This window comes from Pseudorasbora parva, chromosome 9, assembly GCF_024679245.1.
Source record: "Pseudorasbora parva isolate DD20220531a chromosome 9, ASM2467924v1, whole genome shotgun sequence".
Taxonomy (NCBI): Eukaryota; Metazoa; Chordata; class Actinopteri; order Cypriniformes; family Gobionidae; genus Pseudorasbora; species Pseudorasbora parva.
The window spans coordinates 10,042,489-10,064,574 of NC_090180.1; the positions used below are offsets into that span (position 1 = coordinate 10,042,489).

Consider the following 22,086-nt stretch of genomic DNA (forward strand, 5'->3'; position numbering starts at 1 on the left):
ACCGTCACATTGAGATGAATCACTGTTTGAATGAGAAAATAAATGCTCAAATTGTATACTGGACATGTCTTTTTTTTTTTGTCCATTAAACTTGTACATTTGAAATCCATGTTAATAAAAGGTACTTATTTTACCTGAAAAAGATTTTGGTGTTGTTTGTTTAAAGCTAACTTTTAATTAACACATTGTGCTGTCTCATGGATGTCTGTAGTTGTATTTCTCTGTTGCTGCACTGAACATCTTGGAGAACGTGCACAATGTCTTTCAATGATGCCAATTACATTTTTGCCACAGTTTTTCTTTCTATCTTGTTGTTCAGAATCACTACGTGTGAACTACTAAGATTTTTTAGTGGAAAAGCATGCACTACAATTACATTTAAATGGGCTTGTTCACCCAAAAATAAACTCACCCTCATGCCTTTCCAAACAAGCAAGACTTCCGTTCATCTTAGGAACACAAATAAAGATCTTTTTTTTTAATGAAATCAGAGCTTTCTGTCCCTCCTTTGACAGCTACGCAACTACCACTTTGATGCTTCAAAAAGTTCAGAAAGAGATAGCAAAACTAATCCATATGAATTGAGACAATCACATTATATGAGGAACAGATTGAATTTAGGCTTTTATTCACATAAACATTCATCAACACGCATATCAGTGGTAATCCAATGGAAGCTTAAGCATGATAACTTGACTTGCGAGAACCAATGAGGTTCATTCTCATGTGCGTGAGGTTTTTTCTCATGGGTCAAGCAGGTTCGGTTGAGTTTCTGTTTATATTCGCTGATCAATGTTTAAATGTGACTAAAAGCCTGAATTCAATCGGTTCATCATATAAAGCAATCGAGTCTCTTCAGAATACCTGGATTAAACCACCCAATTCATACGGATTAGTTTTACGATCTCTTTCTGAACTTTTTGAAACATCAAAGTTTAAGTTGCCTAGCTGTCAATTTAGAAACAGAAAGCTTTCTGATTTCATTAAAAAGATCTTTATTTGTGGGGGGAGATCTTCAGCGAAGGTCTTACGGGTTTGGAACGGCATGAGGCCGAGTATGATTAATGTATTATTTTACAACATTTGTATTTTTGTGTGAACTATCCCTTTAAACTGATCAAAAACTACAGTTGCAAAAAATCTTTAGAACTTTCTATTCATCAAAGAATCCACACACAAAAAATGCCTAATTGGTTTCTACAAAAATATTAAGCAGCACAACTGTTTTCAACATTGAATAAGTGAAGTTATTTTAAATTAATAATGTTTCACTAGCCTAGATGCATCCTAGCAGCAGCAAATCGAATCTGCCGCGAGTGTCGTCTAGCAACTCTCAATAGAATTCGAATCGGCTTTGGCCACGACTCGGATACGGCTAAAGTTTAATCTATCTACTAGCTCTGCTTCACATTGCTCTAGGTTTTAGCGCTATTCAATTGTTTGCAGATGGAGTTTGAAAGACAACTGCTTATCCCGCCCCTCGGATTGAGTCCTTCCAACGATGAGTTCCCAGACCCAACATCTTGGGTCTGGCTTGTCAGGCTAATGTTTCACAATATTACTGCTTTTACTGTATTTTTTGATCAAATACATTCAGCCCTGGTATAAATAAGAAACTAAAAAAATCCACACAAAAAATTCATACCAAATGAAAAACATTTGAACAGGAGTGTATCTAACAGCTACCTGCTGTGGTAACCGCCTAGTTTACTTTTCAGGTGTTCAACTTCTCTAAGGTGTTTCCCTGGTGCACTGGAAGTCTACCAACTCATTTGTCTTTCACAACACGTCAAAGTCCATCTGGATCTGTAGGACAAAAGGATCTCACAGGTAAAAAGATGCATACCGCATATTTGAAAAACTGAAACTAGACCATCATAAATATACACAATGGTCCGTAAACAGCGCCAGGTTCATTTAATCCCAGCGGACTCTGAAACAACATAAATTAATGACATTAAATAAAGGAAGTGTCAAGCAAGTAAACAAAGAGAGGACAATACATTTGTCACATTTTTCAAACATTTTATTTTCAAACACTTCCTTTGTTGTTCGATCTAGAACATTTGCAGATTAATAATACATCTCATGCTATATGTCTGTTCTCAGAGCTCTCTTCGTAATGTGTGCTTTGAAAGTGAAGAGACTTACCTCATGAACTTAACTGAACTCATCCACATTCTGGACTGTTGACTCAGTTGTGTTCAAACTTTTATGAAGTACGCATTATAAATAAGATATAGACGCTGAAGGTCAAGCAAAGTCTGTCCTGTCTGTTTCAGAGGCCACAAGTGATGCGGCTCACAGGAATGTGGCTCAAAGCACGTTTCATTCTTTCTTCTTCCATAACCTACAGTTACGGAAAGTATTCAGACCCCCTTAAACGTTTCACTCTTTGTTATATTGCAGCCATTAGCTTAAATCATATAAGTTTATTTTTTTTCTCATTAATGTACACACAGCACCCTAGCCTGACAAGCCTGACCCACATCAAGATGTTTTTGGTCTGGAGACTCACCATAGACAGGGCTCAATCCGAGGGGCGGGATAAACGGTTGTCTTTCAAACTCAATCTGCACGCGATAGGATAGCGCAACACCAACCGGAGCAACGAAGGTGAAACAGAGTTTGTTGATAGATTAAACATTCACCGTATCCGGTCGGCTAAACTCCGAACACATCTTCCCTTTTTAAGAATGACTTCAGTGCCGTTCTTTTCTCAAAGAAAAGCTTAACTCCAAGTCTTCCAGAGTCGCGGTCAAAGCTGATTCGAAAGACCGCTGCCATTCGCCAGTTTCTGTGTTTACTAGAAGCACACAAACGCAACTCGGCCGTCGTCATTATGGCCCCGCCCGCCGACTCTATGCACGATGTGATTGGCCCGTCCAGAGTGAGGGGAATACAGCTCAGAAGGGTATTGAGAGTTCCTAGACAACACTTGCGGGCTGATTAAATTTGCTGCCGCTAGGGTGCGTCTAGATTTCTAGGCTAACAGCACCCCATATTGAAAGAATAAAAAACTGAATTGTTGACATTTTTGCAGATTATTAAAAAAGAAAAAGACCCTTTTAGTATTCAGACTCTTTGCTCAGTATTTAGTAGAAGCAACCTTTTGATCTAATACAGCCATGAGTCGTTTTGGGAAAGATGCAACAAGTTTTTCACACCTGGATTTGGGGATCCTCTGCCATTCCTCCTTGCAGATCCTTTACAGTTCTTTCAGGTTGGAAGGTAAACGTTGGTGGACAGACATTTTTAGGTCTCTCCAGAGATGTTGTGGTAATTGGGTTTAAGTCAGGCCTCAGGCTGGGCCATTCAAGAACAGTCACCGAGTTGTTGTGAAACCACTCCTTCGTTATTTTAGCTGTGTGCTTAGGGTCATTGTCTTGTTGGAAGGTGATCCTTCAGCCCAGTCTGAGGTCTTGAGCACTCTGGAGAAGGTTTTCATCAAGGATATTCCTGTACTTGGCCACATTCATCCTTCCCTCGATTGCAACCAGTCGTTCCGGTCCCTGCAGCTGAAAAACACCCCCACAGCATGATGCTGCCACCACCATGCTTCACTGTTGGGACTGTATTGGACAGGTGATATTTTTCTCCATACATACCGCTTAGAATTAAGGCCAAAAAATTATATCTTGGTCTCATCAGACCAGATAATCTTATTTCTCACCATCTTGGGAGTCCTTCAGGTGTTTTTTTTTTATTATCAAACTTTCATGTGTCTTGCACTGAGGAGAGGCTTCTGTCGGGCCACTCTGCCATAAACCCCTGACTGGTGGAGGGCTGCAGTGATGGTTGACTTCCTACAACTTTCTCCCTTCTCCGACTGTATCTCTGGAGCTCATCCACAGTGATCTTTGGGTTCTTCTTTACCTCTCTCACCAAAACTCTTCTTCCCCGATAGCTCAGTTTGCCCGGACGGCCAGCTCTAAGAAGGGTTCTGGTCATCCCAAACATCTTCCATTTAAGGATTGTGGAGGCCACTGTGCTCTTAGGAACCTTAAGTGCAGCAGAATTTTTTGTAACCTTGGCCAGATCTGTGCCTTGCCACAATTCTGTCTCTGAGCTCTTCGGGCAGTTCCTTTGACCTCATGATTCTCATTTGCTCTGACATGCACTGTGAGCTGTAAGGTCTTGTATAGACAGGTGTGTGGCTTTCCTAATCAAGTCCAATCAGTATAATCAAACACAGCTGGACTCAAATGAAGGTGTAGAATCATATCAAGGCTGATCAGAAGAAATGAACAGCACCTGCTTTAAATATATAACTGTCACAGCAAACGGTCTAAATACTGAGGACCATGTGATATTTCAGTTTTTCTTTTTTAATAAATCTGCAAAAATGTCAACAATTCTGTTTTTCTGTCATTATGGTGTACTGTGTGTACAATAATCAGAAAAAAATGAACTTAAATGATTTTAGCAAATGGCTGAAAAAATTACGGTGGTCTGAAAACGTCCCTGGTTACGACTGTAACCTTAGTTCCCTGAGAACAGGGAACGAGACGCTGCGTCAGCTGACGCTATGGGGAACGCCTCCAGCGTGACCGGTGTCTGAAACGTTTATCCAATCACATCAGTCCTACTGACCGGCGACAGCCTCTGACGTCATAGACGTGCGACCAGGAAGTATAAAAGGGCGCCTTGCAAACACAACCGCATTCAATTCGTCTGAAGGGACTGTTTGCAGGCAGGCCCCGAGGCATGGCAAAAGTGACGCAGCGTCTCGTTCCCTGTTCTCAGGGAACTAAGGTTACAGTCGTAACCAGGGACGTTCCCTTTCGAAAGGGAACTCGAGCTGCGTCAGCTGACGCTATGGGGAACGATATACCCACGCCGCCATGCCGAGGGGAGTGCATGCCTACTGGCAGTGACCACTGTCAGGACAAGCAAATTCAACTGAAATGCCTGAACCACTCCCCCTCTGGTCACATTAGGCTGTCAGTGACAGCATTCCCTACGGTCATAGCCCGAGCTGTGGCCTTGGGGCACCTTCATGTACCCTACCCCGGCCGCTCAAAGGCCTGGAACCACCAGTTCGACAGAAGGGGTTCCTTTAAGGGAATGTGGCTAGGGGACCCGAGGGCGCCCCAGCCAGTCACTATTCGGGAAGAACTTCACCGAATGCCACCAGGGAGGCTAGACCTGGCGTCACTATGCGGGACGCTTCCGTCTGCCAGCCCAGTCTGTTAACAACAGAGCCTCTGGAAACTCGCCTCTGGAGAGGCATCAAGCTGAGGGACTGCGAACTGGCAGTGTCCGCCTCAGGCCGGAACTCAGAGACGGGCTATCCTGGAGAACAGCGCTCAGCGTAATGCTTTCACACCCTTGCTAGCGAGGGGAGTCAGCTGCTCAATCCTAGGATCTACCGAGCACATACATTACAGGGGTGCTCAGGAGGCCTGAGAAGGCCTACAGGCTGATCTCACAGGGAGGCCCAGAGGGGCCTACGACCAACTGACCAGGCCCAGGCGGCCGTAAGCTCACAGACAACCCTCCTAAGAGGGGAGCTCTTAAGCCTGCCTGGTAGGTACCATGCTGTAGGCAACCTATGCAGGTCCCTGTCCTGTAAGGACCGCATAGCAGCAGTGTAAACTCGTCGTGCTAGAGTATGCACCTGCCATCAGGTGCTGCCGGCTAGGACCGAAGCCTGACGGCAGGAACCACTAGCTGTCAGCTTGAGTTCCAGTTCTGTGTCTCCTTCCAAGGAACTCGTTCCCCCAGGGAGGCCCCGCAGGGCCTACTACCTGCCAGGCTACTCGTAGCCGGCACTTCGGCCGGGGAACGACCTCAGGGCGGCCTGGTGAGGCCTGCTACCTGATAGCAGATCATGCTAACCGCCCCGGCTAGCAACCATGCTCCTTGCTCACCTTCCGGGGAGGCCTAGCGAGGCCTAACCCCTGTCACCCAGAGGCCGAGGCCCTGGGCCACCCCCTCAGGGGAAGCCCGATGAGGCCTGCTGCAACCCAGCAGGCCCTCCGGGAGGCCTGGTGAGGCCTGCTACCTGCCATCTGGTGACTGGAGCCCGGGAGCTGTTATCCAGCGCTGGTTCCCTGGAGTACCCCCTCAGGGGAAGCCAGATGAGGCCTGCTGCATCCCAGCAGGCCCTCAGGGAGGCCCCGCGAGGCCTACTACCTATCATCCAGTGACTGAAGCCCAGGAATGACCCCTTGGGGGAAGCCAGACGAGGCTTACTGTTACCACAGCAGGCCCTCAGGGAGGCCTGGTGAGGCCTACTACCTGCCGTCTCGCACCTGAAGCACGGGAATACCCTCTCAAGGGAGGCCCGGCAAGGCCTGCTGCACCCCAGCAGGCCCTCAGGGAGGCCTAGGGAGGCCTACTAACTGGGCTTGTAGCCATGCCAGCGATGAATACTCGCTGGCGGGTCGGATGAATGCTGGCCGCTCCATGTCGGGCTAACCATGGCTGTCTGCTTAGCTGACGAAGCCTGTTGACGAGACAATACTGTTTGTGACAACAAAAGGGAGATTTTTTTTTTTTTTTTACCATCCCGCACACGGGCCCCGATGTCGTCACTCCAACTAGAAGGCCCGTCGAGGCCTCCTGTTCAGAGACTACTGCCTGGACTGTCCGGGCTGGCTGCTCACAGCTCACAGCTGGCTTCATTCGGAGGCTCACGGGGTCCTCCCTGCGAAGCCCAGTCCTCCGGCAGAACCTACAACACAGACCTAATTGCATCGCCAGAGCGGTGTACTCAACACATTGCTCTTACAACCCCTTTAAGTAAGGGGAGTTCATTCCTTACCACACCAGCCCCGGGGAGACCGCTGCTATTTCCAGCAACCCGCAGTTTCCTCCAAGGCGTCGCCATGGTGATGCTTGGCTTCCCAGGGGAGCATCCAACGCTGGGCCCTCAAGAGGCACACAGGTTGTGCGTGTCGCTCACCCCGAGCCCTACGAAAGGTGGAGCAAAAAAACACAGGGCAAATTATTGCAATATGCGAATAATGGTTACCACAGTCCCACATCCCTTGGATGGGGTAAAAGTATTTGGCCCAGGTGACCCACAAACCTTACTTACCGCCTTACAGGCTAGGTTGCAAAACTATAATGCTCTCACCTTTTCCCATCTGTATTACCGCACCCCCGAGCGCAGACCCGGGGGCGGGCCCTGGCCAGGCGACTCTCACATGAGAGGGGCTGAATAGGGGTTTTTATCATCCTGTAAAAACACAGCCTAAGCTATCTGCCTGTATACCAGTCTCTGCTAAGGCTGCCACCATAGCAACTTAACGTCCCAAGCCCATATCTCGAGGGTTGGGTACACATATCTTCGTTCGTGTGTTAGCCTACTCACCCTCGCGCTTACTTACGTCCGCAGGGGTTAATGCTACAACACTTGCCCTCCGGTGGCCCGGAGCTTTTAGCCGAACCGCTAGGGACACCCACACTCGCTTAGTTTCCCTCTTGAAACATATTTCCGCGAAAATGAGCGGTAACCGCTCTCAACGCACTGAGAGAACACACCAAGTAACATGTTTACTTTACTGGCTTAACGTGACGGCTACTCTCCACTAGCGAGGCTAGCTCTCACCAGCCGTCTCACGGCTTCCTTAAATAAATCGTTCCGGCCACCAAACGGGGACACCGTACAACACACCCTCGGCGGGGAGCACACAGCATTTTAAGAACATAAAACGTCCCTCATACTGAGGCTTACCCGCTGTCCACCGGCGCGTGATGACATCCGTGCACAGGCATATACTCACAGTATCCATTGCGCGGACCCCGAGGGTTGTTTCCCGATGAGGCGTCCAACGCTGAATCTTCCTCCTCATGCCCACTCAGGGAAGCGGTCGAGTTTACTCAGACGACTCCTTTCACACAAGGAAAACGCCACTTTTCCGCTTCTAGTGCTTATGATAACTTCTCTATAAGCTCATTAACGAAAGCACCCCAAACCTGACGGGGGCGCCTGCTCACCAGACCAGACGGGCCGTCAGAGTCTCACGTCCGCTCATCATTGGCCCCGCCCGGCCTGATGTCAAGCGCCAAGGAAAAGGGTGGAAGGAAGGGCTCACCTACTACCTCCGCTTCGCCCTCGTAGGCGGAGTTTCCCCCCGCCTACGCTGGTTCCGGTCTTCGGCACCGGCACCCTTCCTCCAGTTCCGGGTGTCCCGCCTCTTTTGCGCCCTACTCCGCCATGGAGGGGGCGCCCGAGAGGCCACGCTCGCTCGTTGGTCTTGTCTCCGGTCCTCAGACCGTGACGTACCAGGGACACCCGCCTGCCTGGGCGCGGCCCCGGACCTCAGTGGGATGCAGGTTTTAAAAGGCGCTGAGCGCGCCTTCGCCTCTCTAAACCTTCCCACCACCGCCTCGACGGAGGTGCCGAAGAGCTCAGAGGGCGAAACCGGGGCATCGAGGAGAAAGGACCTCTCTTTCCCCCCGATGTCCGCAAGGTTCAGCCACAGATGTCTCTCCGTGGCCACCATAGCCGCCATCGACCGTCCGATGGCGACTGCTGTTTGCTTGGTGGCCCGGAGAGCTAAATCTGTGGTGCGGCGGAGCTCAGCCATCGCCTCAGGGGGTTGGCCACCCTGGCGTTCCCCCTGATCGAGGTCCCTCAGCAGGTCGGCTTGGTAAGCCTGCAACACCGCCATGGTGTGCAGCGCCGCCGCCGCCTGACCTGCTGACGTGTACGCCCTGCCGTTTAACCGTGAGGTCGTTCTCAACGGCTTAGACGGCAGGGTGGGAGTTCTCAATGTCGATGCCCGGCCGGATGCGAGATAGTTCGCAAACGTCTCATCAACCGGCGGCATCGACACGTACCCCGCCTCGGCCACTCCCTCCACATCAGCGAAATTCGCCCGCTGATGGCGGAATAAGCGAGCCGAGAGCGGGGTTCTCCATGCCCCCGCGATCTGCTCGTGGAGATCGGGGAGGAATGGAAGGCTCCCAAGAGCCGGGGGGTTATGGCCGGAGAGAAACCGATCGTCCAGGCGATTTGGACGAGCGGCTTCTCCCCTAGCGCGCCGCCACGGCAACTGTAGCCGCCCGGCGGCCCGCTCCACAACCTCCAACAGCTCCCCGTACACGGGGCAGGATGGCTGGGAGGGTTCGGCCTCGGCCGCTTCACCACCCTCCACTTCCATCCCTTGCTGATGCGGGAGCTCCTCGGCCGACGATAAGGAGGAGTTATCACCCAACTCCTCCTCCGGCGGCCGCCCCTCGTGATCTGGCCCTTCGCCGAGCACAACCTCCGTCTCTAGACGGCGGGCCAGATCCAGCTGGGAGCCCCAGGACATAAGTCGCCGCTCGGCCTCGGCCGAAGCGGGACCACTCCCAGCCGCTGGACCCTCTTCCCTCGAGAAGAGGGCCAGACGAGAGCGGAGCGTCTTCAGTGACAGACGCTCACAGTTCGCACAGGAGGCACTTTCCTCCAGAACCTCCCGTGCGTGCTCCTCACCCAGGCAGAACACGCAGAGTGTGTGTGTGTCCTCAGGTGTGAGGAACCTGGGACACGGGTCTGCACACTTTCTGAAGCCGTGCTTTGACTTGTGCGTGCGCTTAGACATGATGCTTTTTTTTTTTTTTCTCGAATCAGACAAACAGTCCCTGAAGACGAATTGGATGCGGTTGTGTTTGCAAGGCGCCCTTTTATACTTCCTGGTCGCACGTCTATGACGTCAGAGGCTGTCGCCGGTCAGTAGGACTGATGTGATTGGATAAACGTTTCAGACACCGGTCACGCTGGAGGCGTTCCCCATAGCGTCAGCTGACGCAGCTCGAGTTCCCTTTCGAAAGGGAACTTTCCATACCCACTGTAAATTATGTACCTTGAAGTAGGCATGAACCATAATTTGAAATAGTCTTTTCTTTCTTGTTGTGATGTATATCTGAGTGAAACGGCTTCTCAAACAATAAAAATATAGAGCGGAACTATTATCCATCAGGAAACTGATTGGATGGTTGTGGTTTGATATTGGTGTGATTTAAAGGTCCCGTTCTTCGCGATTCCATTTTTCAAACTTTAGTTAGTGTGTAATGTTGCTGTTAGAGCATAAATAATACCTGTAAAATTATAAAGCTCAAAGTTCAATGCCAAGCGAGATATTTTATTTAACAGAAGTTCCCTTTCCAAGCCTACAGCGAACGGCCGGTTTGGACTACACCCCTGCACTTCCTTCAGGAATAACGTCACTAGAACAGTTTGTTGACTAACCCTCCGCAAAATAGGGGGCGTGGTCTAGGGCTGAACGATATTCTGTTTTAACATCGACATCGCGATGTGCGCGTAAGCGATAGTCACATCGCCGGAACATGCGATGTGAAGGGTAGCCCATAGTGTATAAAGAGAATGGTAGCACACAGAGTTTGTTGCTGGACTGACATGCACGTTCCTCATGCCTGCACAGTGATTGGATCGCTGTGCCGCTGCTTACCGCTCACGGACAAACATTCACTGCTAAAATGCACGACGAAGAGTATCTGAAGAGGAAAAAAAAAGTTTGTACCAGAAATCATCTTTTTGGGACTATTTCGGCTACATAAAGGAGGATGTTGAACAAAAAGAGGTACTTTGCATGGAGTGTCTTGTGGCCAGAAAACAAGAAAACACCACCAATTTGTCTGATCACTTAAAACGGCACCACAAAGATCTTTACGACGAATACAAAGCAGGGCTCGACATTAACGCTTGTCCGGGACATGTGGGTGTTTTGAAGGGACAAGTGAAAGAGAATTTTATTTGCCTGACGGACAAGAGCCTGATTAAAACAAAAAATAACTAGCGAATCACCAAAATGCAAGAATGTTTGTGCATTAATTTAGTGTAAGTGGCGATCGATTGTGGATAATATAATGAACAGTTGAACTGATTATAATAATAAGGTCACGCTGTTCACGCTCGTGCCGCCTCTCGAGGAGAAATCACAACACTAGAGCGGTTTCCTGAATACCATCACGACTGAAAATGACACTGATTTCATATGAAGTTCCATAAACAACTAATTAACATTCACTTAGTCACTTACATTTTAGTAAGCATGCAATATTTAGTGTTTTTGTTCTATTTCAGCAGTGAAAATCGGTCACAGCAGACCCGTAATGCGTCTCACTCACAGCAACAAGCGTGAACGATTCATTGTTTGAATGAATCGTTTGAATGAACGACTCAGTGACTCACTTGTTAAGACGGTCACCTGCTGCCACCTACTGGAGGTTTAGTTCCATGTTTGCACATACTTTCTAACATTTCTTTTTGTCACTTGTAATGAAGCTTGCTTATTAGTGAAATTATTAATATCACGGAATGGTAATTATTGACTTTAGCCTGGATTGATAGCTCTCAATATCGCAATATATATCGTTGGGGGAAAAAATATCGCAATGTAATTTTTTTCCAATATCGTGCAGCCCTAGCGTGGTCTTGTTGCTCTCCCACGTGGAGAAAAGCGCGCATTCAGCGCTTGCATCTCCCAGTTATGGTAAGAGGAGGGACCTTTCCAGGCAAAGTGCGCTAAGCTGCTGTCCAATCACAACACGGGAAGCGCTGGCCCAATCAGAACTCGTTACGTGTTTCTGAAGGAGGGACTTCATAGAAGAAGGAAATCATCAGGCCGTTTTTAGGACAGAGGAAACAGCGCTGTACAGATAAGTAAATTGTGTGAAAAATACTATTTTTTTACACACGAAACATGAACTCATGAGCTCTAAACATGAACCAGCACTGTGTATGTGCACATATTTATGTCTTCTTCGAATTAAATATGTGTGCAAAAAAGGACACTGATACAGCCGTACATCTGATCAAAAATGCGATGGATTATTCTTCTGATACACAGAACAATGATGTAGACCGTGGTACTCTTAAATGTACTGAAATTTTTATTAGACCCTTTAAATGCTCAAACGCGTTTCCCCCTTTGCCAATTTGGTGTTATTTAGGGTTACATTAGATTTTTTAAATGCATCACGGTGCCCTCAACTCTGAAGTATAAGTTCTCTGCAGAACAAAAGTGGGTGTTTCTAAATTTGAGGGATTTGTCAAACTTTATCAATCATGCAATAAAAATGATCTCCTTCAACGAGACCACCTCTAAACCCTACCCACACTGTGACATGGCAAATCTAGTAACGCAGTGGAAAACGGCCCTCTGTTTATGGCCTCGTCCAATGATCTAGTTACTCCAATTAGAATCGTGCAGAGACCTATACTTGGAACTCTGGTCATATTTTAAAATTCATGTGTCCGTTTAGAGACTTTTTGCAACGCTGAGGCTGCATCCGGAGGACGCATTTCAAGGTAGTAAGGCATCAAGGCACATCCGAATCTAATGTCAGCTTCACTTCCTGTCTCCTGAGAGACCTTCAACTGATTGAGTTTTGAAGGCAGCATAAATGTATCCCTCGCTGCCTTTGATAGCCCACAATCCTGTGCGTTACATTCTGTGACAGTTGAGGTATAAAAAAAAATGGTGTCTATAAGTTGCTGGTCAGTTTATGCTTAAATGTATATTTTCGACCAACATTTTCCACTTCTGATGTCATTTCTAGCGAGAAATTACTACTGTAGTAATTTAATATTTGTTCAGTTCTCAAAGCTAGCGCTATTTGCTGAAAATCATCAACTGTTAAACTGCCTTATGAGTCTGTCTGAAATCATTTTCCTGGTGTGCCTTCATGCTGTCATTGTCTGATAAAACAGTGAGGCAACAAGTCAGCTGCCTAGGTTTTCGTACGCAGCCTGAGTGAACGACCAGGCTAAAAAGGGCTACTCTGGGAACTCGAAACGCTTGACATGGAAGGGGGGAGTCTCCTCAACCACCACCAATGTGCGTCATCCACCTGGATGACCAGCCATATTGTGGCAGAACATCCACCACACACCAGCTTATGGTGGAGAGGAGACAGAGTGATGAAGCCAATCAGTATATGGGGATTATTAGAAGGCCATGGTGGACAGAGGCTAAGGGGTACATTTGGCAGGGATGCCATGGTTACACCGCAACTCTTTTTTCCAAAGGACATCGATTTTTAATTTCTACAGAGAGTCAGGATCTTGGTTTAACGTCTCATCCGAAGGACGGATGAATTGTGAATGATTTTTTGCATAACTTCAGTAATGTGCTGATGTTTTTGATTCATGTGGCCCTGAATCAAAAACAAGCTGATGGAATCACTGTGTTGTATGGCATAGTTTTTTCCTTGGCCTTTTGTTTCACCTTATGTCCTGAGATGCATTTTTGTAAGATTTCCCTGAGATTAAAAACTGAGCCCACTCAGCTCTGTGGGGCAGTATTCAGGTTACCACTACGAGATCATCTTCACCAGTTTAAGGTATAGACAGATGCTAGGGTTTTCTTATTACGTCCTTTTCCAGACATGGCGAATTTGATTGAATGTTGCTTCATTCTGAGGAATAAATGATGACTTAACGAGATATAAACTGATGTTTGCATGTGTTCATCATTTTCCCTCAATATACAAAGTACTAGTAAAGAGGGGAAAAATGGATTACTTTGCAGCGCCACCTTGTGGTGGTAATGAAGAGTTACTAATATAATGCAAGCATACACAATATTTTTTTTATTTATGTATGAACATACTTGTATAAAACAAAAAATACATGAACAGTTTGTATGTATTTTATAACAATATCAAGTAATAAATATAATACATTAAATATTAAAAAATAAATGTTTAATAACAATAATAACCATAATAAAGTTGGTCTTTTAAAATAGTTTTATTGTTAATTTTTACATACACTCCTGAACAAAATCTTAAGACCAGGGGATTCATTGCAAGTTTTACACATTTCGCACTTGTGGATCATAACCGGGTTGTAAGTGCTGATTCAAAATACCAAAAGAAGAAACAGGAGCAAGAGACAAAAAATAGAGAGCAGGCAATTTATTGAAAACTGCATTTAAACTGAAACGGTCTAAAAGTTTAAGACCATAGCCATAAAAAGGTCAAATCTTCACAAAAATATGGCTTTCGTGTCATTGTCCTTCAAGCAGTCATATGGTCAAGATCTCCTGATGGCAAAGGCAAAAAGGCTTTCTCTCTTTGAACATGGCAGGACTGTTGAGCTGCACAAGCAAGGCCTTTCGCAACGCGCCATCACTGCTGAGGTTGGACGCAGTAAGACAGTCATTTTACATTTCTTAAAAAATCCTGAGAGTTATGGGACAAAAAAGTCACGTGGTAGACCCAAAAAGATTTCACCTGCTCTGAGCCGCAGGACCCGCCGGGTTGTCCGTTAAGACACAGGTCGATCCTCAACCCAAATTAAGGCCCTTACTGATGCTGACTGCAGCCCAATAACCATAAGACGTCATCTGCTAGAGAAGGGCTTCAAGAACAAAAAACGTCTTCAAAGGCCACGTCTCCTCCCACGACACAAAGTTGCCCGTTTAGAATTTGCAAGGGAGCACCAAACATGGGACATTGAAAAGTGGAAGAACGTTTTTTTCTCTGATGAGAATTTTTTTTTACCTGGACGGTCCTGATGGCTTCCAACGTTACTGGCATGACAAGGAGATCCCACCTGAGATGTTTTCTACACGGCACAGTGGAGGAGGCTCCATCATGATCTGGGGTGCTTTTTCCTTCAATGGGAAAATGGAGCTTCAGGTTGTGCAGGGGCGTCAAACGGCGACTGGCTATGTGGATCTGTTGCAGCGGGCATCCCTCTTGACCGAGGGCCCCCGTCTGTGCGGTAATGACTGGGTCTTTCAACAGGACAACGCTGCAATTCACAAAGCCCGTCTGACGAAGGACTTCTTCCAGGAGAATAGCGTTGCTCTTTTGGACCATCCTGCGCGTTTCCCTGATCTAAATCCCATTGAGAACATTTGGGGATGGATGGCAAGGGAAGTTTACAAAAATGGACGTCAGTTCCAGACCGTAGATGCCCTTCGTGAAGCCATCTTCACCACATGGAGCAACGTTCCCACCAGCCTCCTGGAAACAGTCGCATCAAGCATGCCGAAACGAGTTTTTGAAGTGATCAACAAGAACGGTGGGGCTACTCACTACTGAGTCTTTTTTTGACACTTTTAGTACTGTTGTGCGTTTATTTTTGGGCTATGGTCTTAAACTTTTGATCAGCTGATGAACGACCTGTTTGAGTTTAAATGCAGTTTTCAATAATTTGCCTACTCTCTATTTTTTGTCTCTTGCTCCTGTTTCTTCTTTTGGCATTTTGAATCAGCACTTACAACCCGGTTATGATCCACTAGTGCGAAATGTGTAAAACTTGCAATGCATCCCCTGGTCTTAAGGTTTTGTTCAGGAGTGTATGTAAAAATTAACAATAAAACTATTTTAAAAGACCAACTTTATTATGGTTAGGGTTGATAAGTGATACAAAAAAAAACATGTACTATGCAGTAGATTTCAGTAAATAACTTTTTCCTAGTCAAGGGTTTAATGTCTGCTGTGTGTGAAGAAATAAGAGGACTATTGTTTGAAAATAAAGTATTTTTTAGTAAAAATCTAATTTAGTAAAATTATAAAGCATAAGCAGTTTATTGAGACTGTTCTTAAATCTACAGTTACCTCTGACTCTGTCTTTTATGCTGATGGAAAGATGAAGGCATATCAATGTCTCTCTTCTCTTGGATCAGTTCCAGTTTGTCAGTTTGTTTCCTCCAGTCATGCCTTAGTTGTTGCTTCTTCTTCTGTTTCTTTCTTTCTTTCTTTTTCACCTCACAGACTTTAAAGCTGCAGTCCAAAATAAAATTTTAATCAAGTACATAACCAGCCAGTGTTCAAAACGATCTGCTTAGCTCGATTAACAATTGTAAGCTTGTAATAATGTTTTTAATTCCAGAGCTACTGGTGAATTTCCGCAGGAAATTCAAGCATTTCTTTCCGTCATTACATCACATCTGAACACATCAATAAGGTGTCCCACTAGTAGGCTATATTGTGTGTGAGGATGTTGGAGGTGGAGATATATAGACTTTTCTTACAGCACTTGATATAATTAAACTTATCAATGTGATGGTGGATCCAGAAAAGTTCAAATGACAATAACCAGTGACTACTGAGAAATCTTTTCCTGTTGTAAAATGCATAAGACTTCAGACTTTGGAGTTGCTACAGAAAAAAAAGAGACTTCAACCGGGTCGATGCGAAAACAAGGATAAAAAGGGCTTTTGAAAGGTGGTGTGAACTCAGTGTTGTGAAGAGGTTCAGAGACAGCTTTTTTTTCTGCTGGAGAGTTATGACATTTCAATGCTTCTATCATACAGTTATAGAGTTTTCTTTGTTGTGCCTTTCTCATTTTGCTGTGCGTTATGGTAAATATCAATTATTTTGTGCTAGCTATGATAGGGAGCAATTCACATCGACTCCACATTCATTTAAACAGCACAGAAATGGAAACTGAACTACAGGTAGCCCTAATACACATTAAATGTAGTCACGCAATGCTGACGTTATCGTTAACAATTTGAAAACAAAGTATTATTTGCATAGCCTGACAAGCCAGACCCACATTAAGATGTTTGGTCTGGAAACTCACCATTGACAGGGCTCAATCCGAGGGGCGGGATAAACGGTTGTCTTTCAAACTCCCTCTGCACGCGATAGGATAGCACTACACCAACCAGAGCAACGTGAAGCGGAGCTAGTTGATAGATTAAACATTCGATGTATCTGGTCGGCAAAACTCAGAACACATCTTCCCTTCTTAAGAATGACTTCAGTGCCGTTCTTTTCTCAGAGAAAAGCTTAACTCCAAGTCTTCCAGAGTCGCAGTCAAAGCTGATTCGAAAGGCCGCCGTTCCCCAGCTTCTGTATTTACTAGTAGCATGCAGGCGCAACTTGGCCGTAATTATGTTAAGCCCCGCCCACCGACTCTATACACGATGTGATTGGCCTGACCCAGAGTTTGGCTTTTACAGCTCAGAACTGTATTGAGAGTTGCTAGACAATACTCGTGGCAGATTAGATTTGCTGCCGCTAGGGTGTGTCTAGATTTCTAGGCTATTATTTGCATGGTTTGAAGTTAGATTTAATCATCGCAATTTATTGCTATGCTTTTTCCCCATAGTTGGTCAGAACAAAAGTGGATGTTAGCTACTTACTTGTTCTAATGACATTTTCCAGGGAAAAATTCTTATGTTGGTCATACTTTCAAAAAGTAGAATCTGTGATTCCGAATGACACCGGCACGATGACTGAGAGCCGCACATTCGGCAACAGAGATGGAACAAAGAGGAAAAACTACGGACTGCAGCTTTAAGACTGAGTAACAAAAAGTCTCTGATGATCAGTAGTGTTGTTCCTCAGGACAGTGTTCTTCTGTTTATTTCTTCTGCGAGTCCTTCATGGCCTGATCATAGGAAGGAGGAGGCTGGCTGTACGGCAAGGTTGAATACACTGCAGTCGCGTGACTAGGGTGGGTCCGCACTGGGTAGACAGTGGAAATAACTGCAGTCTCGGAGTCTCCATAGCTGTGAAAGCCAGCCTGGCACAGTCCTGCCAGCACACACAGTGAATCAAACCACATGAACGGTGTTTGCTGGACAAGGGCATACAGAGAGATTACCTGGTGATATGATGGGGTGTCTGGTAAAGGCCACATTATAATCAGGTTCCCCAGGTGGAGGGTAAGGGTGGACACGTCTGCGAATGAAGTACCCAGTACTGCAGCAGCACAAAATGCCAATTATCAGCAACAGCCTAAGGACCAATCAAAAACAGCCCATAAAATCACATGAATTGTTTCCATCCGGGATGATAGAGCTATCATCTAACAGCGAGAAGAACCCTGGTTCTCTGCAACCTTAGACAAACATTTTGGAAAATGGATGGATGTTCCAACCCTCTGAGCCAAGTAAAATTTTAAATGCAACCCCCTGACCCCACACCCCAAAAAAAGTCTTATAGTTAAAAAAAATCTAAATGAAAATGAATGAAATGACTCACCAGAAATACCATATTTTCGGAACAGAAAGGGCTCGAACACAGCATTGTGTGCCACAGCAGTCCTCATATGTCTTGCATCTACAAGAAAGACACATATTCTTCCTCAGTCCTTCCTGTAGCTCTTCAATAACGCTTAAAGTTCATGCTAAAATATGTATGATATGCTATATATTCATATATATATATATATATATATATATATATATATATATATATATATATATATATATATATATATATTTACTAATGTTCAAAAGTTTGGGGTCAGCCAAGGATGCATTAAATTGATCAAATGTGACAGTAAAGACATTTACACAGTTTATTAATTCTTTTTTTATATTTCTAATTAAAAATAATGCTGTTCTTTTGAACTTCCTATTAATTAATATCCTGAATAATAAAGAAATATATAAATATGGTCCCACTGTTGCCAAATCAGCCCTGATCCATCAAGGCATGGACTCCACTAGACCCCTGATGGAGTGCTGTGGTATCTGGCACCAAGATGTTAGCAGCAGATCCTTTAAGTCCTCTAAGTTGTGATGTGGGGCCTCGATGGATCTGACTTGTTTGTTCAACACATCCCACTGATGCTCGAATGGATTAAGATCTGTGGAATTTGGAGGTCAAGTCAACACCTCAAACTCGTTGCTGTGCTCCTCAAGACAAAATCCTGAACCATTTTTGCTTTGTGGCAGGGCACATTATCCTGCTGAAAGAGGCCACAGCCACCAGGGAATACCGTTTCCATGAAAGGGTGTACATGGTCTGAAACAATGCTTAGTGGTACGTGTCAAAGTAACATCCACATGGATGGCAGGACCCAAGGTTTCCCAGCAGAACATTGCCTAAAGCATCACACTGCCTCTGCCAGCTTGCCTTCTTCCCATAGAGCATCCTGGTGCCATGTGTTCCCCAGGTAAGCCACGCACATGCACACGGCCATCCATGTGATGTAAAAGAAAACGTGATTCATCAGACCAGGCCACCTTCTTCCATTGCTCCTTGGTCCAGTTCTGATGCTCACGTGCCCACTGCTGGCGCTTTTGGCGGTGGACAGGGGTCAGCATGGGCACACTGACTGGTCTGCATCTATGCAGTCCCATACACAACAAACTGCGATGCACTGTGTATTCTGACACCTTTCTATCAGAACCAACATTAACTTCTTGAGCAATTTGAGCTACAGTTCATCATCAGTTTGATCGGACCACATGGGCCAGCCTTTGCTCCCCGGGTGCATCACTGAAGCCATGGCCACTCATGACCCTGTTGCCAGTTCACCACTGTTCCTCCTTGGACAACTTTTGATACTGACCACTGCAGACCGGTAACTGCTCACAAGAGCTGCAGTTTCGTAGATGCTTTGACCCAGTCATATAGCCATCACATTTCGCCCCTTGTCAAACTCACTCAAATCCTTACGTTGGCCATTTTTCTTGCTCTAACACATCAAATTTGAGGACATTTTTTTCATTTGCTGTCTAATATATCCCACCTACTAACAAGTGCCGTGATGACGATATAATCTGTATGTCCGACTGATTGCACCTTATCTATGTATAATTTTTTTAAATTCTTTTTATATTTTAATTCTCTTCTATGTAAAGCACTTTGAATTGCCATTGTGTATGAAATGTGCTATATAAATAAACTTGCCTTGCCTTGCCTAATCAGTTAGCCTAGAAATCTAGACGCACCCTAGCAGCAGCAAATTTAATCTGCCCGCGAGTGTCGTCTAGCAACTCTCAATACCCTTCTGAGCTGTAAACGCCAAACTCTTGCCGTGCCAATCACATCGTGTATAGAGTCGGTGGGCGGGGCCATAATGACGATGGCCGAGTTGTGTTTGTGTGCTTCTAGTAAACACAGAAACTGGCGAACGGCGGTCTTTCGAATCAGCTTTGACCACGACTCTGGAAGACTTGGAGTTAAGCTTTTCTCTGAGAAAAGAACAAAGAACGGCACTGAAGTCATTCTTAAAAAGGGAAGATGTGTTCGGAGTTTTGCTGACCGGATATGGCGAATGTTTAATCTGTCAACAAGCTCTGTTTCACCTTCGTTGCTCTGGTTGGCTGTAGCGCTATCCTATCGCGTGCAGAGGGAGTTTGAAAGACAACCGTTTATCCCGCCTCTCGGATTGAGCCGTCAATGGTGAGTTTCCAGACCAAACATCTTGATGTGGGTCTGGCTTGTCAGGCTACTAATCAGTGCTTTAAACGGTCATAATGTTTTGATCAGTTTAATTTGTAAAAATACTTAACAATATTACTGTTTTTACTGTATTTTTGATCAAATAAATGCAGCCTTGGATGAACAAAAAACATTACTAACCACATATGTTAAACTGAAAATAAATCAGCATTATAACAGTAATAGGTGACCATCATCTACAGATTTTTAGAGTATATTTACATTTAATCAGATAAATATATTTAAGATAAAACTTAGTATTTGGTGCTGCACACATGACTTGTAAGATCTGCACAAGCATACTTAATGAATGACTTGATTTGAACTGAATGTAATAAAGGAGCATGAAGTACTGTCTGCTGTGAAGACTGAACTGTTTGTACCTCACCTCCTGTGGCGTATGTCAGTGGCTGGGTATATAGGAGCACTTGTGATAAATTACTCTTATTGAAACTAGTAAATGGGAGTGGGGGTTTCTGAGCTGAGGAATTCTTTTTTTTTTCAATGTGCATCTGAATGAATCCTTTAACCACTGTCCTGTTGAAACTATTAAGAAGAAAGGGGTGTGGTTAGTAAAGTTTCTTGTTTCTGTCCTTAAAACCACAACTGCCCAGATTTCAACACACACACACACACCTACTATACTTACATGAAGTATACTGGATAATCTCCTTCAAAGTACCAACAATACTTTTTTTCAGCAACTGTCTGCAAAAGAAGATTTTTTCGAATAGTTTTGTAAATAAACTGATTAAATTTTCATGGAAAGACATAGTAAACATGCAAGTTGCAACTAAATTATTCTGAAAAGAGGAAACATCAACGCTGGTTAAAATCAGACAATTTCAGGCATACTTTTGTATTGGCTCTCTTATTGTTTGCAAAAAGATCTGAATTCCAGTGATTATTAAGAAACTATTGGCCCGTTTTACTGGACATCACCCTATTTACATGCTTAAACAAACCACACAAAAATAACCACTGCAAAAATACCAAATAGAAAATAAATTACAGCTTTCAACCCTTGTTGTGTCCTTGAAAACCATATTTTAACATAATGGGCTTTTTTTGTGACAGTTGTGGATTGCATCTGACACCATGGTTCATAGAAAATAAACTACAAAGAGCTTCTTGTCTGAGTCTTGGACAAGAACAATAAACAATGTTTTGTGCTAGATTGACTGTGTGTCTGTGTGTGGAATATAATTGTCAGATATTTGTGTCACAGAGACTGACGGAGCCCGACAACAAAATAATAATTTAAGAAATGAATAGGCCTAATCAAAGTAGTTCGAAACTAACGTGTTTTGCTAACTATTTTGAAAATAAAAGAATAATTTAAAAAAATAAAAATAATGAAATGTTGTTACTCACCTCAGCAAATAAAAGTGTGAAGAGGAGGCCGTATAATTGTCGCATCCTGTACTCGAGCCTCACAGCGCGAGATCAGCCTGCTCTAGCCTACCTGTCTTACCTCAAGACCCGTCAGAGAACATAAGACACATGCAGAGGCCACTGAAGCTACTCGACAGCTCCGATGGTCGATGTTTCATATCGGGTTGTTGATTCACATGTCCTGGATTGGAACATTATTAGACCCTCATGCAGCGCTCGTGCAGTGGCATCGATGTTCCTCGTTATAGCCTAGTGAGGAGGATGAGAACGAAGGATGACATCACATGACTTTACATCACAAAGAAACGCTTGTGCAGCTCTCCTTTACAGATAACTATTTTCAAAAGTAACCTAAACTAAACAATTCTAACAGGTAGTACCACACTTTTTAACTCTTGCCAGTATTGTGCTCTTTCTTTAGTGATGATAGCTTTTGCACAATCAATGTTTTGTTAAAACTAAAAGCCACTTAGACTATAGCTTAAATCCGAATGTTGACCAGTAAATACGAAGACTACAATGAATGTATGATTATTGGCGTAATAATAACACTCTTTAATTAGGCTGATTTATTGTTTAATTAGGCCT

The 22,086-nt window shown here is 44.8% G+C and overlaps 1 protein-coding gene across 2 annotated transcripts; it reads right to left on the reverse strand.

The window, feature by feature from the left end:
* Positions 1-13,821: 13,821 nt before the first annotated feature.
* On the reverse strand, positions 13,822-21,862 carry vopp1a (VOPP1 WW domain binding protein a). Of its 2 annotated transcripts, none has more exons than XM_067453820.1 (5): positions 21,478-21,862; positions 20,753-20,811; positions 17,911-17,988; positions 17,531-17,628; positions 13,822-17,460 (listed from the first exon to the last, which is right to left on the reverse strand). In XM_067453820.1, the coding sequence occupies exons 1-5, from the start codon at positions 21,520-21,522 to the stop codon at positions 17,288-17,290; spliced, it is 453 nt and encodes a 150-aa protein (XP_067309921.1). In that variant the 5' UTR covers positions 21,523-21,862; the 3' UTR covers positions 13,822-17,287. The 2 variants fall into 2 exon arrangements, with proteins under 2 accessions (XP_067309921.1, XP_067309919.1); XM_067453818.1 differs by having other exon boundaries at positions 17,531-17,664; positions 21,478-21,803.
* Between the last annotated feature and the right edge of the window lie 224 nt (positions 21,863-22,086).